We start from the raw sequence: 19,812 nt of genomic DNA, 5'->3' as shown, positions 1-19,812 counted from the left end.
TCCTGCTGTCAGTCACAGGGTGGCTGCTCTCTTTAAGTCAAGGAGCTGTGCATCTGGTACTGTGCCTGGCCTCTACAGCACAAAAAGCTGCTTGCTGCTAAGGGCATGGAGCTACAACTGCTCTTTATTCTGACCTCTGCTTTTCTTTTCCCACTCTTCTTTCAAGTTCTGCAATCTGCATTCAAGCAAAATGGCCAAACATGTAATTTCTTTGTCTTCATGCTTTTGGGTGTGTACAGAGGGAAGGTGGGCATTGCTTAGGCGCCAGAAAAGAAACAGATGTGCTGTCTTCCCTTTCTTTACCTGTGTTGTGCTTTTGAGGCTTGGGTGGGGAGTCTCTCCCCTGCCTGTGTGTACAGGGCGCTCTGCCCATGCTGAGGCTGGGCTGCCCATCCCACAGAGATCTGTGCTGGCTGACAGGAGCTACGTCATTTCCTCAGCAAGCTGGCTCAGAGCCTGCCACTGCACAGAAATAAATCCTGATGTGTGACTCCTCCAGGGTGCATTAAAGCTGTGGATGTCAGATAAGATAATGAAGGCATGCTGTTCCTCAGTGTTCAGCTCATGATGCTGGAGGAACCCTGCCTTGTGGTGCAGAGCAAGTGGGGAGGGACAGGCGACAAGCAGTGAAAATGTGTCAGTAATAGGATAGCTGAAACAAAATGAGAAAATGGATTACATTGGATTCAGGCTAACAGGGTGTATAGTGAAAGGCCAGGCAGGTGAAGGCCATCACTGCTTGAGGGCATACTGAAGTGCCACCAGCACTGGAGGTATGTTCTTTGGAATATGGCCTTCTGGACAGTTGCTGCTAATAGACCTCTGCTTGCTGCCCCTCCTCTTGTTTTTGTCCTTGGTGGTGCCTCAACGTGCTGTCATGAATTTCAATATTTTTCCTATCACAACTAGACTCTACCCTGGTGGAAAATGTAGGTCTGTAGTTCATTTCTTCTAGGGGGTGGGTCTTGTTAATCTTGACTGCCTAGCACATGCATTTTCGTAGTATTGACGCACAATCATAGAAACATTTAGGTTGGAAAAGACCCAAGAGCATCAAATCCAGCTGTAAGGAACAGGGCTAGGATGTTGCTGAGGGTATGACTGATGAACATCTCTGTAAATATCAGTGCTGAGGCATTACAAATGAGCAGGACCTCTGCTCCAAAAATGAGGAGAGGGGCTTAGCAAAATCATGCGCCTGCTTCTCATCATCTCTGCATTTTCTCTGCGCGTTCGTAGAGCAGCCAAGAACCAGGAGACATGTGCCTTCCTTTCCCCTGCCCCTAAAGATGTCAAATACTTCCTGAGAGGTGGTTCAGTGCTGCTGTCATGTGTCTCAGCCTGCCTGGTGGGGAGATGCTCCCACCATGATAATGGGTTGTGGAAATAGTGTTGGCAAAAATAACCAAGCAGTGAGTCATCTCCTTCACCACCCTGTTTGTCTGTGCGGGAGTTGTCTGCCGCTTTCACACTGGAATTACTCACCCTGCATTAGGCTTTTTAATAAATACCCCGTCCTTTAGCTGGGGGCAGGTGGAGAGCTGCTGGGGTTTATTTGGGAAGCCAAGGTAACCTGCTGGAATCAAACTCGTGCTGGGGAGCGATGCCGGGAGGGGAGCGAGGGCTGGGAGCGGCCCCGCGGGGTGCCGGTGGAGCCTGGCTGCCCTCTGCTGTCTCTGCTACGGCGTCAGCACGCTTTCGGGAGCCCTTTTGGGGATCTGGTGTGGTTTGGGGGTTCTGTGGTCCTAAAGGTCTCCTTTCCTTTTCGTTCCAGTCCCTAGAGGAAGTGTGTGACCTGTTGCACGCGGCGCCATTCCAGAATATCCTGCCCAGAGTTCACGTCAAAGGTACTGGCTCAGGGAACCCCCTTCCCTGGGTAACGCATTGCACTTTTCCTGCCTGCTGCTGTGGCTCTGGGCCTGGGCCCAGGCACACCTTCCAACACTGCTGTTAGTTATGGGGCAGAGGTAGCAGATTCAGGCCTGTCTGCCTGGCTGAAACATCCTTAGCAAGGCTCAGTGCAGATTATGAGGGAGAGGAGGAATGCCATGGCAAGGACAAGCAGGATGGATGCCCAGGGCAGTGTTACCCCTCTGTGTGGATGTGGTGAGGGGCTTTTCCAAAGGGGCTGCTTAGCTTCTGTGATTGCCAATGAAACGGGGTAGGCTCGATCATACAAGTTATAGAGTAGGTAAACACAAGTGGCCCCTGGTCTCATTATGCTCTTCACAGGCCTTCTGACTGAACTGAGCGTGCTGTGCTGAGTGTTTGCAGGATTGCTTCCTTTGGTGCCTGCTTTCCTCATCCTTCACCATCAGAAATTGAGATTTTTTTTTCTCCCCTCATGTTTCTCTTCTTTCTGTGCTGCTCCTCTGTCTCCTTTCCTCTCTGTTTCTTGCTGCCAGAGCAGCTGATTTGTTCTGCTCAGAGAAGCCCTATATTTGAGAGTATTTCCAGACGCACTGTAGCTACGTGCATCTCTGCACAACAGTAACCAGCCCATTGTAAACAGTATTTTCCCATTTCCCAAAGACCATTTCCTGCTTGCCAGTGATGAGGGGGTGCCAACTGCTTTTTTTAAGCCTTGCTATACATAAGATTCCACCCTCATTATACTCCACCTTCTAGAGTCAAGCATTTTATGTATGAGAAGGATAATTTACTTGGCTTAGTACAAGTGGGAGTCAAATATGTTAGCAGCAGCAGCATAATAGAGCCTTATATTCTGTCTCGAATTTAGTTAATTAAATGCATTCTACTACAAATCCTTTCTGTTTATGCATGCAATGCAACAGTTTAAAATACAAATATCTGCTTTTCTAAAAGCACATTGCAGATTAACCAGCTATTTAGAACTGAAATTACTTACACAAGTAACATACCCAGTTTTCTTCTGCACTAAATAAAGACTGTAAAAATAAGAATTTGCTTGGTTAACTGCAAATTGCAATTTATTATCTTTTTTTTTTTTTCCCTTTCAGAGGGTGAAAGACTCGATGCTAAAATGAAGAGGCTGGAATCAAAATATGCTCCACTGCATTTGGTTCCTCTGATTGAAAGACTAGGCACACCCCAGGTAACCTCTCTGTTGTGTCAGAGGCAATTCAAGAAGTTTCTGAGCCTGTTTGTTCTTTTACCCGTGCCAATAGCTGAGTCAGAACTTCAACCTGTACATCCAGCTTGTTCACTCAACAGGATTTTTTTTTTTTCAGATCCATGAATTTGGAAAAGCTGTTAAAGCTCAGAAGTTTAAAGCATTTGAGGTTGGGTTGGAATTGACACATTTTGGGCAAAATGCTGATTTGTGTGTATGTTGCTGTGTGATGCTCTCTCAGTACTAGGGCCAGCCTGAGAGGTCCTAGAGCAAATTCCAACAAAAGTAATCCGTTTTCTTGTATACACACACACAGATAATTTATTCCTCTCTCGGACAGATGATTAGAAACTCTTGGAAAATGAGCCGAGTTGAGCTTTCTTGAGAAAACAATGACTAAAAAGAACATTCTTGAACTGCCTTTGCAGCTTCAGCACTCCTTTTGGTCGTTGTGAGGGGTGCATGAGTTCCTTGCTAACCGTAGCAGTTTACAAGCGATTGAGATGTGAGCAGTAGACTCAGAGCAGAGTGCTCTGCAGCCAAGGCTTCGGGCCACTGTCATCCCTGCAGGTGCTGCTCTGCTCTCAGCGTGGTGGCACAGGCTGGGACAAGCCCTCGGCCAGCACTGCTGTTTGTGGGCTTTGCCTGGGCCCGTTTGGCTGTCCCTGGAGCTCTCCTATGCAACACCAGCAGCTGAGGGAGGTGTACAGCAGAGCTCAGGCAGGAGCTCCTGCCCGTACTGGCAGCAGAGCGCTGAACCCCTCGAGTTTGCTTTCTGCCTCCATTCAGGCAAAGAATTCTGGAAACTTCCCTGGGACTAGGCCAGGATTAGCATTACTGCAGTTAGCATCCCTCACTGCAGCAGCGGCCTCCCTGCTTGAAAAGGCTTTTACAATTTTCTATGGATGTTTTTTCAAATGAACCCCAGGTTAGTGACCTCTGACCTCACTTAAAGACAGGAGAGGTTGCTCCTAGAATAAACCAAGCAGGAAACGTGGTGCTGCTTGGTTTGGGTTTTTTTGTTCTCATAAAGTCTTGTGGCCAAGTGGCTTTCACCAGGGTTTTGCACTTTCTTTCTCTCCACCTTAGCAAATAGCCATCGCCAGGGAGGGGGACCTGCTGACCAAAGAACGCCTCTGCTGCGGCCTGTCCATGTTTGAGGTCATCCTGACGAGGATCCGCTCCTTCCTGGACGACCCCATCTGGCGCGGGCCCCTGCCCAGCAACGGGGTGATGCACGTGGACGAGTGCGTGGAGTTCCACCGCCTCTGGAGCGCCATGCAGTTCGTGTACTGCATCCCCGTGGGGACGCACGAGTTCACCGTGGAGTACGTACCGCCCGCCGCCCTGCGCCCGCGGGGCTTGGCCTGTCCTCCCTGGCACTCTCGGGGCTCTCCAGTGGGGGGCCTGTTTGCCTCTCTGCACGGGCTTAGTGCCAGAACAAGGGAAAAGTGCTGCCATCGCTGGCAGGGGCTCCTAACCCATGGACACAGATATTAGTGTATCATCTTTAACAAAAATCCCTCTGTTTTAGCTGTTGCCACTGTATGACTGATCCCATGAGAAACAGACCCTAGTACACGTCTTTCAATGGTGGTCAGACCTCTACAGAAGCTTAACTTAAAATAGCTGAACAGTGGTGCATGTAGCAAGTATTGTCTTCTCTGAATTAAGAGTGAGAATGAGCACCTGGAAGCTAACAGGATTAACAGGAGTTAACCAGGAACTCTAGTTCTTGGCGTTGTTAATTTTCATAATGTCCTTATTTCAAAGAACTGTTGAGCTGTAACGTGGTTTTCCATGAAGAGTTACAGAGGCAGCAGCATAAGGCATTTCATCCTTTGATGCCTGCAGCCCAAAGGAGCAGAATGTTGTTGAATTCCCACTTTTTCTTTGAAAGTGTTCTTTCCTTTGAAAATGGAAAAACAATGTCACTGGAGTCTAGTGGGTAGTAAATCTCTTTGGAGTAACTCTACATTGTGTAAAGTTGGGGTGTGTGTGTGTGTGTTTCCCTTTTCTTGTTAAGGACCCATCTGCATTGCTTGTGGTATCTGGAAAGAGAATTTACTAGAGATTTTGCAGTATTTTGTAGACTAATATCTCTATATTGGTTGTTTAGTATAGTGTTCTACCGCTGAGCGCGTCCTGTGGCTGTGTTTCGGAAGGTTCAGGTGAAAGGTGCCTTATGTGGTGTGTTTCCTCCCCCAGGCAGTGCTTTGGGGACGGCTTGCACTGGGCTGGCTGTATGATCATCGTGCTTTTGGGACAGCAGCGTCGCTTTGACGTGTTGGATTTCTGCTACCACCTCTTGAAAGTCCAAAAGCATGACGGCAAAGATGAGGTTATAAAGAACGTGGTGAGTTGAAAACACCTGCTCTCTGTCCTCTGTAGGAGTAAGGCCAACAATAAACCAGAGCTGTTTGTACTCGGAAGCAGCGTAGATGTAACAGCAGCTTTTTAGGCTGAAATGCCAAAAGTGAGGGCACCAGGGGGGTTAGGAACAAAAGACTAAGGTGTTAGTACTGGAGTTTCAAGACTGGTCAGTGAGAATTCAGATTTCCTGAACAGGTGGAATTTTCTTAGTGCTTTCCATTTCAGATATGTGCATTCACATTATGACAAGGCTGTTGTAAGTTGCCCTTTTTTGTACAAACGCCAGCACTGTTGTAAACCAAAACGTGCCTTGGATTTTTGCTGGATTATCAATGTAAGGGAGGCATCCAGAACACTGCTGGGAGAGGCGAGGTAACGGCATTTGCTGCTCTTGCGTCTATGACTTTTTCTTCCCAAAGCTAATTCCAGTGTGTCTGTGTTTTTTTGGTGTTTGCAGCCTTTGAAGAAAATGGTGGAAAGAATTCGCAAGTTCCAGATTCTGAATGATGAAATAATTGCTATCCTGGACAAGTATTTGAAGTCGGGCGATGGAGAGAGCACACCCGTGGAACACGTGCGCTGCTTCCAGCCGCCGATCCATCAGTCCCTTGCCAGCAACTAGACTCCCCACCTAACGACACTTTTTGCACCTATTTAGGCTAAAAGTATGAGGAAAAAAAAAAACAAACAAAAATCTCACCAACAGTTTTAAGGAATACTGTCATCTGCATTTTTCAGTATCCCTGTGCCATGGGAATGCTGCACTGTCCTCTTCAGTCTCCAAGCACAGTAACTGTATACAACCCATACTTATTTTTCTAGACTAAAATTTTATACACTTTGATTAAAAACCTGTGACTGTAAAAGATTTTTGAAATCTCTTTGCATTCCTGTACTGAGGTGGCCATTTTAGACTGGACTGCTGTAATTTTCCCCCAAAGGTATCAAAATAATAGCTGTGAAGGATAAGAAACTGAGTTCTGTAGAAAAAAAAAAATTTAGAAATCAATTCCTAATTGTGTGCATTAAAGCATTAATTGCTTAATTAGCCTTTATTAAAAAAATACCACCCAACAAACTGCTGATGCTTTGTCAATAATTTTTCTAGTCAGTTGATGATTTTTCCTCTTTGCAAAACTATTCTCTGAGATCAGCAATTAGGGAAATGAAGGCTAATTAAGGTGTTTGTTTCAAATTTATTTAACATGAAGGTGACCGACAGCATTCTGATCTTTTTAGAAGGCAGTAGTTTGATGGGTTAGAATGGGGACTGTTTACTTTTTCCTAACGAGAGCTTCTAACACAACTTGTGCTTTGGCTGGCAACCTGTACTTGTGTACAGACCCACACGTTTACAAGTGATGAGGAATTCTTGTTTACAGGAGTCTTGGCTACAGGGATCAGGTGTAATCTATCCCAGTACATAAGCTCTAATGATGTTAATCATGATTTACTTCTGGAAAGTATTTGTTTAATTACACTAACTGTATTATGCAAGCACTGCACCAGTAAAATTGTTTTTTAAAACTCTGCAACTGTAAAAGTTGAATTTTAAAGAAACCCATTCAGCCAAACTCTGCAACTCCTGCTGGCCTGCTGAAGGATCTTAACATTTTTCAGCTGGCTGTTAGGATCAACCCAAAACAAATGTCAAGATGGCTGGAACAGACACAGATGGATAATTACACATTTCACCCAGGATGTGGATTTGTGGAGATGTTATTTGGTCGTTTCTAACCCCTAGTGCAAAACCAAAAAAGCATCCCTCTGAGGATCTGTTTTTCTCCCTTCCCTGTTGCTGGTTGAAGGCTGGGTTACAGCACCTCTGTTCTCCTGCTCTTTCAGAGCAATGGAACTGAGTCCAGATGAGTCTGACAGACATGGCTGCAGGAGATGAGGAACGTGCAGGTGGTGGCAGGGCAGGGATTTCGAGCAAAGAGCAGAACTGAACTTCCCAGCGACACAAAGGAGAGGGCTTTGCCAGGCAGCCCCTGAGCAATTTCCCCAGGCACAGGGCTCAGGACAGCTGTGCTCCAGAGCGGCTGCAGCTGTGGGAGCACACACCAGTCCCCGGGTGGGGGGGGAGACCCCAGCAGGACACACCTGGGCTTTGTGACACCAGCCTCTTGCAGGGTTTATCTTAAGAGATTCTTTTAACAGACAGTTTTCTTTACAAAACATTTATTTTTAGCTCTCAGAAGACTTCTAGTTAACAAAATGCTTCCCTGTGCTTCAGCATTCAATTAAAGAAATTAACAACTTCCTTAATTTGTTGAGATAATGATCAGTTCAGGGGCAAGTCTCACAAACCTGAGGCTCTGGCTTGTACTGTGGTGGAGAAATGGTTAATGAATAAAGCCTGATTTTTTTTCTTTAAGATCTACTTAAAAATAGTTTACTCACATCATGATCAATTGGTACAAACTAGAACAAATTTTCAGCAGTAAGAGAATTGGTCTCTAGCATCTTAAAACTACAGCCATTGATACTTATTTTATGATTACTTTTTTCCCTTTAGTATGAGTTTAAGACAATTCAGGTGTTAGTCCTGTGAGATGCTTGCTTCCCATTTGTAAAAGGCCGGTTACTTTTTTCCCCAGCAGGATTATTAAACTTGTTGGAAGGTAAAACCTCTTCACCTGGTATAACTGCTTCTCCTACCTAAAAGGAAAAATGCAGCAAGGTGCACAAAAGGTGTAACTAACATTAACAAAAGAATTACTATTTTTTTTCTCATCAGAAGGGTGGGTCTGGAGGCCAAAGTGCCCATCCCAGACTAACAGACCCCACTGTATGTATCCTCAGCTGCGCGGGTGCTTTGGTACTAAAGGTGCCAACCCAGCGTTCAGTGACTCCTCAGCAGCCATCCTGCTCCTGGGCTCCCTGTTGTGCAAGCACCAGAGGGACCTGTTTCCCTGACCACGCACTGCTGATGTCCCTTGAAATTAGGTAGAAGTTCAAATCCCATTCTTCAACTGGAATTTAAAGAACCTTTTCCTTGTTTGACGTCATTGCCCTGCCTGCACATATGACATGTACCAAAAGCAGCCAGCAGAGTTAGTTTCACAGGTGGGAGAACTAGTTTTTTGTTCTAGTAATAATCTTAAATTATACTTTTAAACAGAGTAAGTACTAAAACTAACAACTCACAGCAGTAACTAGTTTTTGTCCCAAACAATTTCTAACCTTTATATCATTGGAATAAATATTGTTCAAAACTGTATCACTAATTTTTGTTTTCTGCCTTTGTGAACTTAAATTACCACCCACCTGCCTCGTCGTCACTGCTTTAAAAAGGGGTATTATCTTCCAATTTGTTTGACCCTTTTCAAAAAGACTTGTGTCACAGACAGAAACTGTGTGACTGCAAACAAAACTGCAATTCTGCAAGTTCAGGCTGTCACATCAAAACTGCAGGGCAGCTCTAGAGCAGCAGGGCAGCGTGCAGGAGCAAGCAGCCAGAACCTGACCTCTTTACTGAAGATGCAGTAGCTTTTCTTGGCTACTAATAACAACTCCAATCCTTCCTCCTGCATAAACTGGCACAGCAGGAGCTCCGGCCTCACGGATCCAAGCAGAAGCTCCTGCCTTGTTGCTGCCAGCCAGTTACTCTGGTTTGGTGAGGTTGCTTTTTTTTTGTTGCTAAATCCTGCAAGCTTTAGTTAAGCAGCAGTATTTTCAAATGATAGATCTTGCTTTGTTGTCACCTTCCCTTTCCTCTTTTCCAGACCAGGACAGGAGTACTGACTGCAGCTCCCACTGTGCTATGTTAATAGTCAGTGTTCAGTCGGGCACAAGCACAAAGGATCCAGGTTCACTGCAATCTGTTTTACCACCAATGCAGAAATAAAGCAATTTATTTTTGATAAAATTGTCATTAGTGCAATACATCTTAAAACAGAAGAATGAAAGTATTTACACATAACTTAAGCAACAAAGCCAACTGTGGTCTGAGGTCATTTTAGTAATTTTTTTAAAAGTAAAAATAAGGCAAATAAAAACCCCTTCACTTCAGTGCTCCTTACCCAAACTACTCAAACTAACATTAACGATTGTCTACACATAGACAAGCTCAGACATTTCACAGCAGAAAAAAAACCCAACCCAGAGTTACAGAAGAGTTCCTTTTCTTAAGTAACACGTAGGTATTTTCAGAAGGCTGACAGACTTCCATTCCTCCTGGCTGAGAGACTCTCAGTGGACTGTATTTCACTCAGGCAGGGAGAAGTCTCCTCATCATGATTAAAGCAGTCGTACGTGCTCAGCAAAGTACCGTTGGCCGCTCTGTCATCCTTCCGCAAGGAGAGGGGCAGATTTGCTAGGGTAAAATTAACATCTTTGAAGGCATGCAATAAAAAGATCCCCACAATAATAGTCAGGAAGCCACTGAAGGTGCCAATTATGTCATCAGCCGCCATGTGTTGCCATTCCTTGAAGAGGATGGCAGAGCAAGTCAGAACAGATGTTGTGAAGATTACGTAGTATATCGGCGTCACTATCGATGTGTTGAATATATCCAGAGCCCTGTTTAAGTAGTTGATCTGCGTGCTCACACAGACAATAAGGCTTAGCAGCAGAATCCAAGACAAGGGATGTTTCAGCACTGGTTTTCCTGCAAAAAGTTCCTTTATAGCGATGCCCAAGCCTTTTACACAGGAGACTGATAATGCTCCGATTACAGAGCAAATAGTTATGTACACGAGAATGTTGGTCTGTCCATGGCGAGGTCCCACCACAAATATTAGAATTAAAGACACGATGACGACAAGAGTTGCAAAGACCACAAAACCTGGCGGGGGGGGGGGGGGGGAAAAAAAAGGAGGGTAGAAAAAAAAAGATCTTGTTATTTATGTACACCATCAAAAGCATCTCAGAGGCATGGAGGAGACACTCATTGACACTGTGATCGGCTCAGCTTAAGTAGCAGAGTTCAGGATGTTTCTCATTAATCCTCCAATATCAAGGTGAAAACTACTGTAGAGTGAGCTGCCTAAACAAGGGCTGAAACTGAGGCATGTTGTAATACCTTTACCAGTCCATCAGCAAGATGACGACAGGATTAGGTGTCTCTACTGCCTTACAGACTCACTGAGGTGCAGCTGCCACGAGTCACAGGCTTGTGTCCGACTGCGTTTTAGGGAGGTACATTTTTGGCAGGCTGCTACGGTCATCAGCAGATTCCCAACAATCAGGTCATTCCTTAAGATCAGCTTTTTCATCTCTGTTCTGACTATAGCCTTGTGTTTAAAAATGGATTTGTCTTTGCATACATAGCATGTTAAAGCTTTTGTGTGTTTGTCAGTGCTTATGTCTTCCACATAAGCACAGGAGCTAGTCGCCAGGGTTGCGCTTCTTAGACACTGACCACAGCACCTACTTTTTTCCAAAGTTGAGCTTAGAGACTGACATATTTCAATTAAAACTGTAATTGCAGCAACTGTGTTTATCCAGCTGTGCTGCTCCATTTGTTGGAACTGTCATCTCTGTGGTTCACATGAAGACACTTTTTTCAAGGCCAGACAAGCTCACTGGCACCATGCAAAGCTCCCCACGGCATGACGTCACAGAACCCAAACCTCTGCTGCATTCTCACAACATGCAGCAGACACAGGCTATTAGCCTGGAACTTGAAAGCAGCAATAATTTAATTAAACTACAGTAAAGAAATGATGGGCTCCACATGTATCAAGCTAGCATTTTTCTTACCTGGATCACCTAGTTTGTGGGACATTTCGTTCAAAGTTTCTACTTCCTCCTCTTGTGGAGCGTGAATTACCATCACAGTTGATCCCAGTATACTTAGCAAACACCCTATTTTTCCGTGTAGATTAAGTTTCTCATTTAAAAAGAAGGATGACAGAATGGCACTAGGAAAAAAAAAAAAAAGAAGCATCAGTATCACCTCATTCATTTGCTCATCAACTTACAGGTTGCTTTGACTGTACTGACCACTAGCATACACAAAGTGCAGCTGAAGAACAGTGACACAGCTGATCTTCTATCTCAAGAGACTTGCAGTGGACAGAACTACCTGTTAATATTTAGCATATCTCCCCAAACCCTTTTTTATGCTGCCTCCCAAAAACCTCTATATCTAAGCGCTTATAGAAATATTTTTTAAAAGACCAAAGTCTTTACTGAGGAATGAGAATACAGCACGGTTTTGAAGTGCAGAAGAAGAGATTTTCACAGCTGGAGGTGTAGATGCATTGCTAGAACCCTTTCCTAGCATAATCCCTGCACATCTGCAGAAACTTAAAAGTTACTCCTGATGTTTATAAGCCCTCTTTCTTTATTGTTAAGAACAAACCACATTTATTACAGCGCATTTCAGTGACGCATTTCTAAATAAGTCTTTTACTTCTCCCTCTGAAATCACACTGCCTTCTGTTAGGGTTTCTTACCTTACAAGAACACTGAGAGCTCCTAAAGGAGTCACTAATGTAGCTGGTGCAAAAGCATAGGCAGCAAAGTTAGCTACTTCGCCAGCTCCCACTGCAGAGTAAGAAGTGAAAACCAAGGCGTTAGGGTCTCTTACACAACAAACCTGTGAGTCAGTGCAAGGGTTCTTGTAGACACAAATATGGAGTAGGGGAACAATGGAAAATTCTAATTAGAGCACTCAGGCAACAGTACTAGCAGAACAGCCCCCACCCTGCTCCCCACTATTGTAATTTAAAAACAGGCTGGGGCACTACAACAGGTGTTAAGATTAATTCAGCTAAATTGGAAGCTGTTTTATTTTGATGTCTCGGTTGTAGCTCCTTAACCTGCCAACCTGACTCATGAACTTCTGCATGGAGAACTCTACAACAGCAGGACACAGGGCAATGCACAGATTAAGCCACAGTTACTCAAACACAGCCACTAAGTCCAGAGTTTAAGCAATAAAAAAAAGTGCAGAAAATGGACTTCATACCAGATGTGCTTCCCTCTAAAGTCCTGTACCATCTAAGCCCTTCCCTGGTAAGACAAAAACTGGAATCTGTCTGCTAGTGCAGCTGATACAGAAAGACCAATGTCTGCCTAGTTCCACTGCCCAAAGAGAGCAGTTAAATTGATGAAAGAACTTCAAGTGTGAGAGAAGTAATGTTAAAATCACTAGAGCTGCACCCATCAAATCACCAGGCAGCATCACCAAACACTGTAGAATCCCCATCTCACTCTTTCGTAACCACTGCTGCTATCTGTGGCCTTGTTATTACTTAAATTATAGAATGCAAATTGTATTTTTGATACTTACTTGAAAGAAGTCCAGCCCACCACAGCCACTCCTTAAGGTATGCATGCCCACCTTGACCTAAAATGGAAAGCATGTTTGCTACCCCACTGCAAACACATCATTAAACAGTAGGCCCTGTCACTGATAACATTGCCACCATGGAAAGTCATTTTTGCAGCCCATGTCCTTACAACAAATTCAAATTGGGGTTGAAATCAAAGCATCTTCAGTTTCTGATGTGCGTATGCCTCCTACAGCCTACTTTGAACACTAGTAATTTTCTTTCTTTTGTGTTCAGAATAGCACTGATAATCATAGGTGCCATGCCCTGAAGAACAGTTCTTTTCAACACACTGCAATGCCATGAAGAGCCAAGCCAAGGGTCTCTTGCAAGAGTGCTCCTTTTACGGCAGCCCGGCAGGGCTCTCGTGGCCGACGCAGCGTGTGACACAGTCACGCTCCCCAGCCAAGCCAGGGAGCACCACTGACAGCTTACAGCACCAACCACCCTTCAGGGGCAGAGATGACAGGTACTGAATTCACAATACCCATTCAGCCTTCCAAATTATCTGAGGATGCTGCAAGCACCCTATCTAAAACTACCCTCCACCAGTTTAAAATCCATGCCCCTTGTCCTGTCACTAGAGGCCCTGGTAAAAATCTCTCCATCTTTCTTCTAACCCCCCTTTACGTAAAGCCACTCCAGGTCCCCCCAGAGCCCTTTCTTCCCCAGGCCGAGCAACCCAAATCCCCTCAGCCTGTCCTCATAGTGGAGGTGCTCCAGTGCTGATCATCTTCACTGCCCTCCTCTGTACCCACTCCAACAGGTCCATGTCCTTGTGCTGAGGAGTCCAGAGCTGGACACAGTACTCCAGGTGGGGTCTCACCACCTCCCTCAGCCTGCTGGCCACATTCCTTTGGATGCAGCCCAGGATGGAACTGGCTTTCTGAGCTGTGAGCCCATACTGCTGGCTCATGTCCAGCTTCTCATCTGCCAGTACCCCCAAGTCTTTCCCCACAGCTTTGCTCTCAACTTGTTCATCCCCCAGCCTGTACCGATACTGGGGATCACCCCAACACAGATGCAGGGCCTTCCACTTGGCCTTCTTGAACCTCATGAGGTTTACATGGGCCCAGCTCTAAAGCCTGTCAAGGTCCTTCTGGATGGCATCCCAACCCTGTAGTGCAGCAACCACACCGAGTACTCAGCTTGGTGTCCTCCACAGACCTGCTGACTCAGGCACTGTCTGTATCACTGATGAAGACATTAAATCGTATTGCTTCTAGTACGAACCTTAGGGGACACTCTTTGCTACACCTGACTATTGCATGTGAGTTTTAGTTCCTAAATCAGTCTCCTAACACTTGAGCACAGTTAACATCCTCCTAAATTCATGCATTCAGGAGCACCAATGTAGTTAAGAGTGCTGCTTCAAAATTCAATTTTCAAGTACAATTTAAATTCAACAGACACATGAAGAAATCCTTCAACAAGTGTTCCCAGAGGGCATTACATGCAAATTAAATAGCATGCATCACACACAGAGTAAGGTGTATCTGACACCAGAGAAGAAACACATCACCTACATGTTTTAGGTTCCATGTACTTGTAACGAAATCAACACGAGATCATAAGTTCACTAATCTCGTGTTAAACAGTGAAAGGCAAACGCCAGCCCATTCCTTGGGCATGTCTTTACCTGCTCTCATCGAGCCTTTCCGAGCCAGCCGGAGGAGCCCTTTCTTCTTCAGGATGAAGCTTCCCCCGATGAAGATGCTGGAACTCATGGCCAACACCAGACCAATACAGAAGTCATACTTCCCACCAGTTTGGTTCATCTCGTAAACGGCCAAAGGCTGTCACACCGATCAACGAACAGCAGAACTTCTGTTACTCAGCACAAGATGATGCAACACTGAAACCTGAGCAAAATAAACACAACAGAATTGAACTGGTAGAAATACGTGTTGTACAGGGAAACTCTCAAAGGCTCCAGTGACTGGTTCTGCTGTGAATGGTCTCTGTTATGAGTTTTTAAAAAACAAACAAAAACAACCCTGGAAATCTTTGAAGCATGTGTAAGCTTGAAACATGGAGTAACAAATAAAAGTTCTCTGAGAAAAGTTAAGGAAAACTTAAATATGTGTGACTGATTTTTCCTTCCATTAAGCACACAGATCTATGCCCAGCACACCACATAACCAACAGTACTGGTCAAAACACTACTTACATTGAAATCAGTTTGTCAGAGAGTTTGAGAAGAGCCACGGCATTTCTTCCATACACACTCACTAGACAAATGAAAGAGAAGATCAGTGGGTGGTCAATCCTAATGTAATTTCACTGACACAAGCAAGCTTGAGATGTATGCACACAAATCTATCCTCTAAAAACCAGAGAAACCTGGAACAAGAAACAAGACATCTATTTGTTGATTTATTTTACACAGTTTCCTATATCTGTATGAAGCATCTTTTCAGCTTAGCTACAGTAACTATTAAAAAGTTTACAGCTTGCAAACTTTCACCTAGCCTGCTAAGACTACAAATGGAGTTGGGTAAGACCTTCAGTAACAGCTTAGCAGAAGATAGCAATTTTTAGGCTACAAATCAAGATTTTAGATATTCAACCTCCAGCTTGCAAAAAGAAAATATTTCTGTCAGTTCATCTTTCTTCTTGTTACAAGCTGCAATGAGGATATCCTGGATTCCATCTAACTCAGAAGATTCTGAATTTAAGGTATCTCTATGAATAATTTTTAAACAGAAGGAAAAAGAAGCACAACACACTTTCAAGGTGATTAACCTCTCTATAATATGAAGGGAAATGGATTTTTAGGCTTTGATTACAAGACAATTATGACAGCATAGAAAACTCTTCTACAGGAAGAAAACACCCATGGATAGAACTCTCTTTATTTCCTGGGAACACAAATCACAGGTGTGCCAAGACCATCATTTAGTTCCCTAAGCAATTATTTTCCAGATTCACAGAAGCTTGGCGTATGACCTAAGCTGCATTATGAACCGTTTGATCGAAATGTAGGAGGGAAAGAAAAGGATGGAATAAAACATTTCAGTGCTTCTTGGAAGCTGAATTCCACAGCTTTTATGCTGAGACCCAGCAGCAGCTTCCCCAGGCAGAGCACGAGGCTGGTGTGGAGGCGCTGCAGTACCAAACGCCCCCTCTGTGCGCGGGCCGGGCCGGAGGCACCCCCGCAGCCCAGCACTAGGGAAGATGACGCCTCAGGCGGCGGCGGCGGCGCCAGCGCCCATCCCTGCGCCTGTTTCTCCGGACCCTCCTCTCTCCCAGAGCTGCCTTTCCCTCTAGCGACTCGCTTCTGATGGTCTTTAATCTGCTATGCCCCTAGGAACAACCTCGCAGAGAGCTACAGGCAGGTTGTCGTGAAAACTGAACACAGACCCCCTGACTTGCACCCCGTTATGCCGTGGACAGGCATGGCAAAGGGTCCCCTTTAATAAGCACTCCACAGGGCACCTCTCAAAATGCTGCAAGGTCCAAAATACAGAATTCTCAAATCCTCTTCCCTTAATCCTTGCATAGTAATTTTTATTTTTTTTTTTTTTTCCATTTACAAAAGAAAATATTAAATGAACCACAAGGGTCTGCTTCCATTTTCTAGCAACTTTTAAAAACAAACTTCAGTAGATTACTGCAGAACTCAAAATCACCTATGAAACAAAACCTGAAAGACAAATCAGTGCAGAAGACAGACCAGAACAAGCCACCTAACTCACTACACCAAATATTTCTCTGGCTTTGAATTCAAAGTGTGACTTTCAGAGCCCTGAAGAATAAAGGCTTGCCCTTTTTTTTTTTTTTTTTTTTTTGTGTGTGTGCAAGGAACATACACCAAGAGACTTTGGTGGCTGTTCTTCCTGGCACCTTTTCTAGCAGTCCGAAGTCACACTGTTGAGGCAATCAAGCTGAGAGTGTTCTTCTAGCTCCAGCTGGCACAAAACATGATAGTGGGAGAGCATCACGGGCAGCAGGAGGGGGCTTCTGAGTTTTTCTACTCTACCAGAACTTTCAACCAGTTGCTACTTTAGTTACATTACTAATGGGAGTATTTTTACCAGTGTAGCTTTAACAAAAACAGAACTTGCCATACTGGAAAAACCACCTTTTCTTCCCCTCTCCCTCGCTTGCATAGCTCCATCTATATGAAAACATTTCTGACAGAGGTAAAGAGCACCAGCTGGTCCCATCCTGGTATCTTCTACCCAATGCATTTCAGAGACAAGGGAAGCAGCACAGGCTGCATTTCTTGGTAGCAGAGGAAGAGTTTGAGTAGAGGATGAATTTGATTGGAAAAGAAAGAGGAAAACTTGTGAGGTAATGGGTAGTTTTGAATTTAAACTCAAAAACACCCTAAGGATGCTGTACTTCAAAAGCAGCAGTTTACTCTGCCCCGTGTCCTAATTACACTAAAGAGTTTTTGATTCTCCATCAACCACTTTGTTAATCTTGTAAACGACTCAAATCTTAACCACTTCTTCACTTAAATTACCACTAGCTTCTCTTGCCAAGTTTATTTGCCCTGACAGACACGGCCAGTCCCATTTTGGCTTGGGCTGGACTGCCATACTTCCATCTCAGGTTTATACAGATATCTGCACGTGCTGACTGCTTCTGCTGCACAGTCACGGTGAACCCAACTTCTCTCTGAGGAGCTCTGGTTCACTGTGCATACAAAGTGCAGGTGGAACTTGCATGTGTAGAAGTGAAAGGTACAGCTGCAAAGTCAAAGCAATAGCAGGCACAGGGAGTTTTACTCTTCAGAAAATCAGTAGCTTTATTATAACCCAAAGATTTAGTAAATAAGAGAAACAAGTGTCTGCATAAAGATCATCAAGAAAAACTGCTGTCTTTGGAAATAAAAAAATGCCATGCAACAAGCAGTTTCTGAAACAAAAATCCTCTCACGTTTCAGCTTTGGGACACACCAAAGCTGTTCCCATCCAGCAGCCAGGGCAGCTACTAAGTTGTAAACAGGAGAAAAGCCAGAAAATGTAAGAATTAAACAGAGTTAAACAAAGCTGGCAGTGGTTTTAGTTATATTTGATGTAGTTCTGCAAAGGTTCTTTAATGAGGTTCATAGCTGGTTTTACCACAGAGAACATTCCATCCATCCAAGACAAGCAGTTTCATAGAGGAATATTAATTTGCTGCTCTGATTTCAGAGAGATAACGAGGAGATGAGGCTCTCCTATCCCCAGATGCTACGTGATTTACAATGCCTTGAGGAACCACCTGTTCATGAACTGCCTGTGGATCTTCTGGTACTGTAACTGCCAGTGTGCCACAGCGCAGTGGCACACAACACAAGGGAACACATGCTGAGTCTGAAGTCAGGGAGAGAGAGAAAAAGCTTTCTGAGAAAAAAACTGTGGGACACAAGCAAGTCCAGATTAGCCACAAAGTTTCTTTGCTTGTTTTTAAGACGTAACCAAGAAGTATCACAAATATTGTACAAGGTACAGGCTTCCTAAAACACAAGGAAACACTTTTTTGTCTCTTTGCTCAGAAGTCCTCTCCTCCCAAAAGCAGCCCACATGTAGCACTCAAAAGGTGTTCTATATTTATTGCAACAAACAAACTGTCTAAATATTCAAAAACATTAAAAATGGTGTTATGGGATGAAATACTCCTGTGCATGAAAACTCCTGCTGTGCAACTCTCTAGGTTCTTTCCCAGCAGTCCACAGGGATTTTTTTTTTTTTTTTCCACATGCAGTGCAACTCCCAAAGCCATATACACCATTTGGGCTGAGTTGTTACTACTGCTGCAACACTCAGCCTTCCCCTAGGTGGATTCCTTGGCCCCTCTTGAGCAGTCATCTACTGTTGACTCTTGAACTTCTCTATTAGTATAACCTCTATATTCTTTTCTACAGTACTATTGTTCTCTAAACTGTATTTGTACAGCAAATTATTCCTGCCTGGGGGCAATAACTTGCATTTACTCCTACAAAACATCTCTTTTTTGTCAGAAATGCGTCCTGAAAATATTTATCTGAGTTTACACAGCGGTGACCCTTCCCTGCTCAATACCATTACTTCTTTGTCCTTTCAGCCAGATCACCAACACGAAACAGCACAAGACTCAGACATGACTCACACAAAAGGATTTTTAAACAAAGGTTTGTTTTGTGAAGACACTGGTAGTAGTTACTCCAGGTACAGCCATTTGGAAACTTTTGAACAGTTCTGTGATATTTTTTTAATTCTGCTTATTTACAAGAGCTCCATGAGACATTCTATGTTTCCAACATTGACACAGAACCTATTTAATGCTCTCCTAACCATAAAGCTCTTCATGGAAGAAAAAGGGGTTGAATCAACAAGTTGATTTTAAAAAATACACACTGACTGTTATGTGTTCCATTCTTCCTTTCCACAGGCATAAAACCACAGGAAAATGAAACACTCCCCAACAACAAAAAAGCAAATGTTCAGTGATGAGCCTTTTGAAGGCTCAGTATACATACCAATCTTGTTCCAAAATCCAGAGGCATTTGCTTCTTAAATATGTCAATGTTAGTTTTCTAAAATATAAGTTAAAAAAAAAAATAATTAACATTAAGAATTCGCCTAAAAATACTGTCCATCATTTCAAGTCAATCTCTTTTTCGTGTAAGACACACAAGACCATACATTAGCTCATTGATGCTTTAAAAAGGGAGAAGACTTTTGTTTCAAAAAGGTGTGAATAACAGAGTAGTCTGAGTTCTAAATTTGATCTTCCTTAGCTATGTCTCACCTGAAGTATTACAGTTATACCATCCCTTTGGTCTCGCTTCATTTATCAAAGAAACTCACAGCCTAAGCTATTCTTTAGAAGTTGAATGCTGAGGTTGAACTAAGTCCTTTCGGTTTTGTCATGGAACTTAAGGGCTAAGACACTTTATTTAAAAAAAAAAAACAAAAAACACTAATACAAGGTTTTAATTACTAGCTGTGATACAGTGAGTTTTCAGAGGTTGTTCATATGCAGAGCTCCAGGGTGGTGGGGAGTATGAACACAGAAATGTTCTCAGTAAGATGAACTAAAATCATCAAAATATAATTAACTCTTTAGCCCACGTCTTTGTCCTCAGTT

At 43.9% G+C, this 19,812-nt stretch overlaps 2 protein-coding genes across 4 annotated transcripts in view; one reads left to right on the top strand and one right to left on the bottom strand.

The window, feature by feature from the left end:
• CYFIP1 (cytoplasmic FMR1 interacting protein 1) overlaps window positions 1–6,531 on the top strand; it is a 55,489-nt gene extending 48,958 nt beyond the window's left edge. For both annotated transcript variants that reach the window (XM_008943407.1, XM_008943406.1), the window contains 5 exons: window positions 1,775–1,847; window positions 2,982–3,076; window positions 4,184–4,422; window positions 5,303–5,450; window positions 5,925–6,531. In XM_008943407.1, coding sequence (XP_008941655.1) covers window positions 1,775–1,847; window positions 2,982–3,076; window positions 4,184–4,422; window positions 5,303–5,450; window positions 5,925–6,089 — 720 coding nt within the window. In that variant the 3' untranslated portion in view covers window positions 6,090–6,531. The remainder of the gene's footprint in view (window positions 1–1,774; window positions 1,848–2,981; window positions 3,077–4,183; window positions 4,423–5,302; window positions 5,451–5,924) is intronic.
• A 2,768-nt stretch (window positions 6,532–9,299) lies between these two features.
• NIPA2 (non imprinted in Prader-Willi/Angelman syndrome 2) lies at window positions 9,300–19,260 on the bottom strand. 2 transcript variants are annotated; one of them, XM_008943403.1, is made up of 7 exons: window positions 19,202–19,260; window positions 14,921–14,981; window positions 14,390–14,612; window positions 12,711–12,767; window positions 11,872–11,962; window positions 11,174–11,334; window positions 9,300–10,256 (listed from the first exon to the last, which is right to left on the bottom strand). In XM_008943403.1, the coding sequence occupies exons 3-7, from the start codon at window positions 14,526–14,528 to the stop codon at window positions 9,619–9,621; spliced, it is 1,086 nt and encodes a 361-aa protein (XP_008941651.1). In that variant the 5' UTR covers window positions 14,529–14,612; window positions 14,921–14,981; window positions 19,202–19,260; the 3' UTR covers window positions 9,300–9,618. The 2 variants fall into 2 exon arrangements, with proteins under 2 accessions (XP_008941651.1, XP_008941652.1); XM_008943404.1 differs by lacking the exons at window positions 12,711–12,767; window positions 14,921–14,981; window positions 19,202–19,260 and having other exon boundaries at window positions 9,355–10,256; window positions 14,390–14,528.
• Window positions 19,261–19,812: the final 552 nt, after the last annotated feature.

The sequence above is a fragment of the Merops nubicus genome, unplaced genomic scaffold (genome assembly GCF_000691845.1).
Source record: "Merops nubicus isolate BGI_N331 unplaced genomic scaffold, ASM69184v1 scaffold11127, whole genome shotgun sequence".
Taxonomy (NCBI): domain Eukaryota; kingdom Metazoa; phylum Chordata; class Aves; order Coraciiformes; family Meropidae; genus Merops; species Merops nubicus.
This window is presented reverse-complemented; position numbering and strand designations above follow the sequence as displayed.

Bases quoted from the DNA above. Each gene is read 5' to 3' on its own strand.
- NIPA2 (XM_008943403.1), bottom strand. From the start codon at position 14,528: ATGAACCAAACTGGTGGGAAGTATGACTTCTGTATTGGTCTGGTGTTG. The intron at 11,963-12,710 runs GTAAGTATCAAA...CTTACTCTGCAG, and splicing joins GTGGGCTGGACTTCTTTCAA to TGGGAGCTGGCGAAGTAGCT. The intron at 10,257-11,173 runs GTAAGAAAAATG...CCCCCCCGCCAG, and splicing joins CCACAAACTAGGTGATCCAG to GTTTTGTGGTCTTTGCAACT.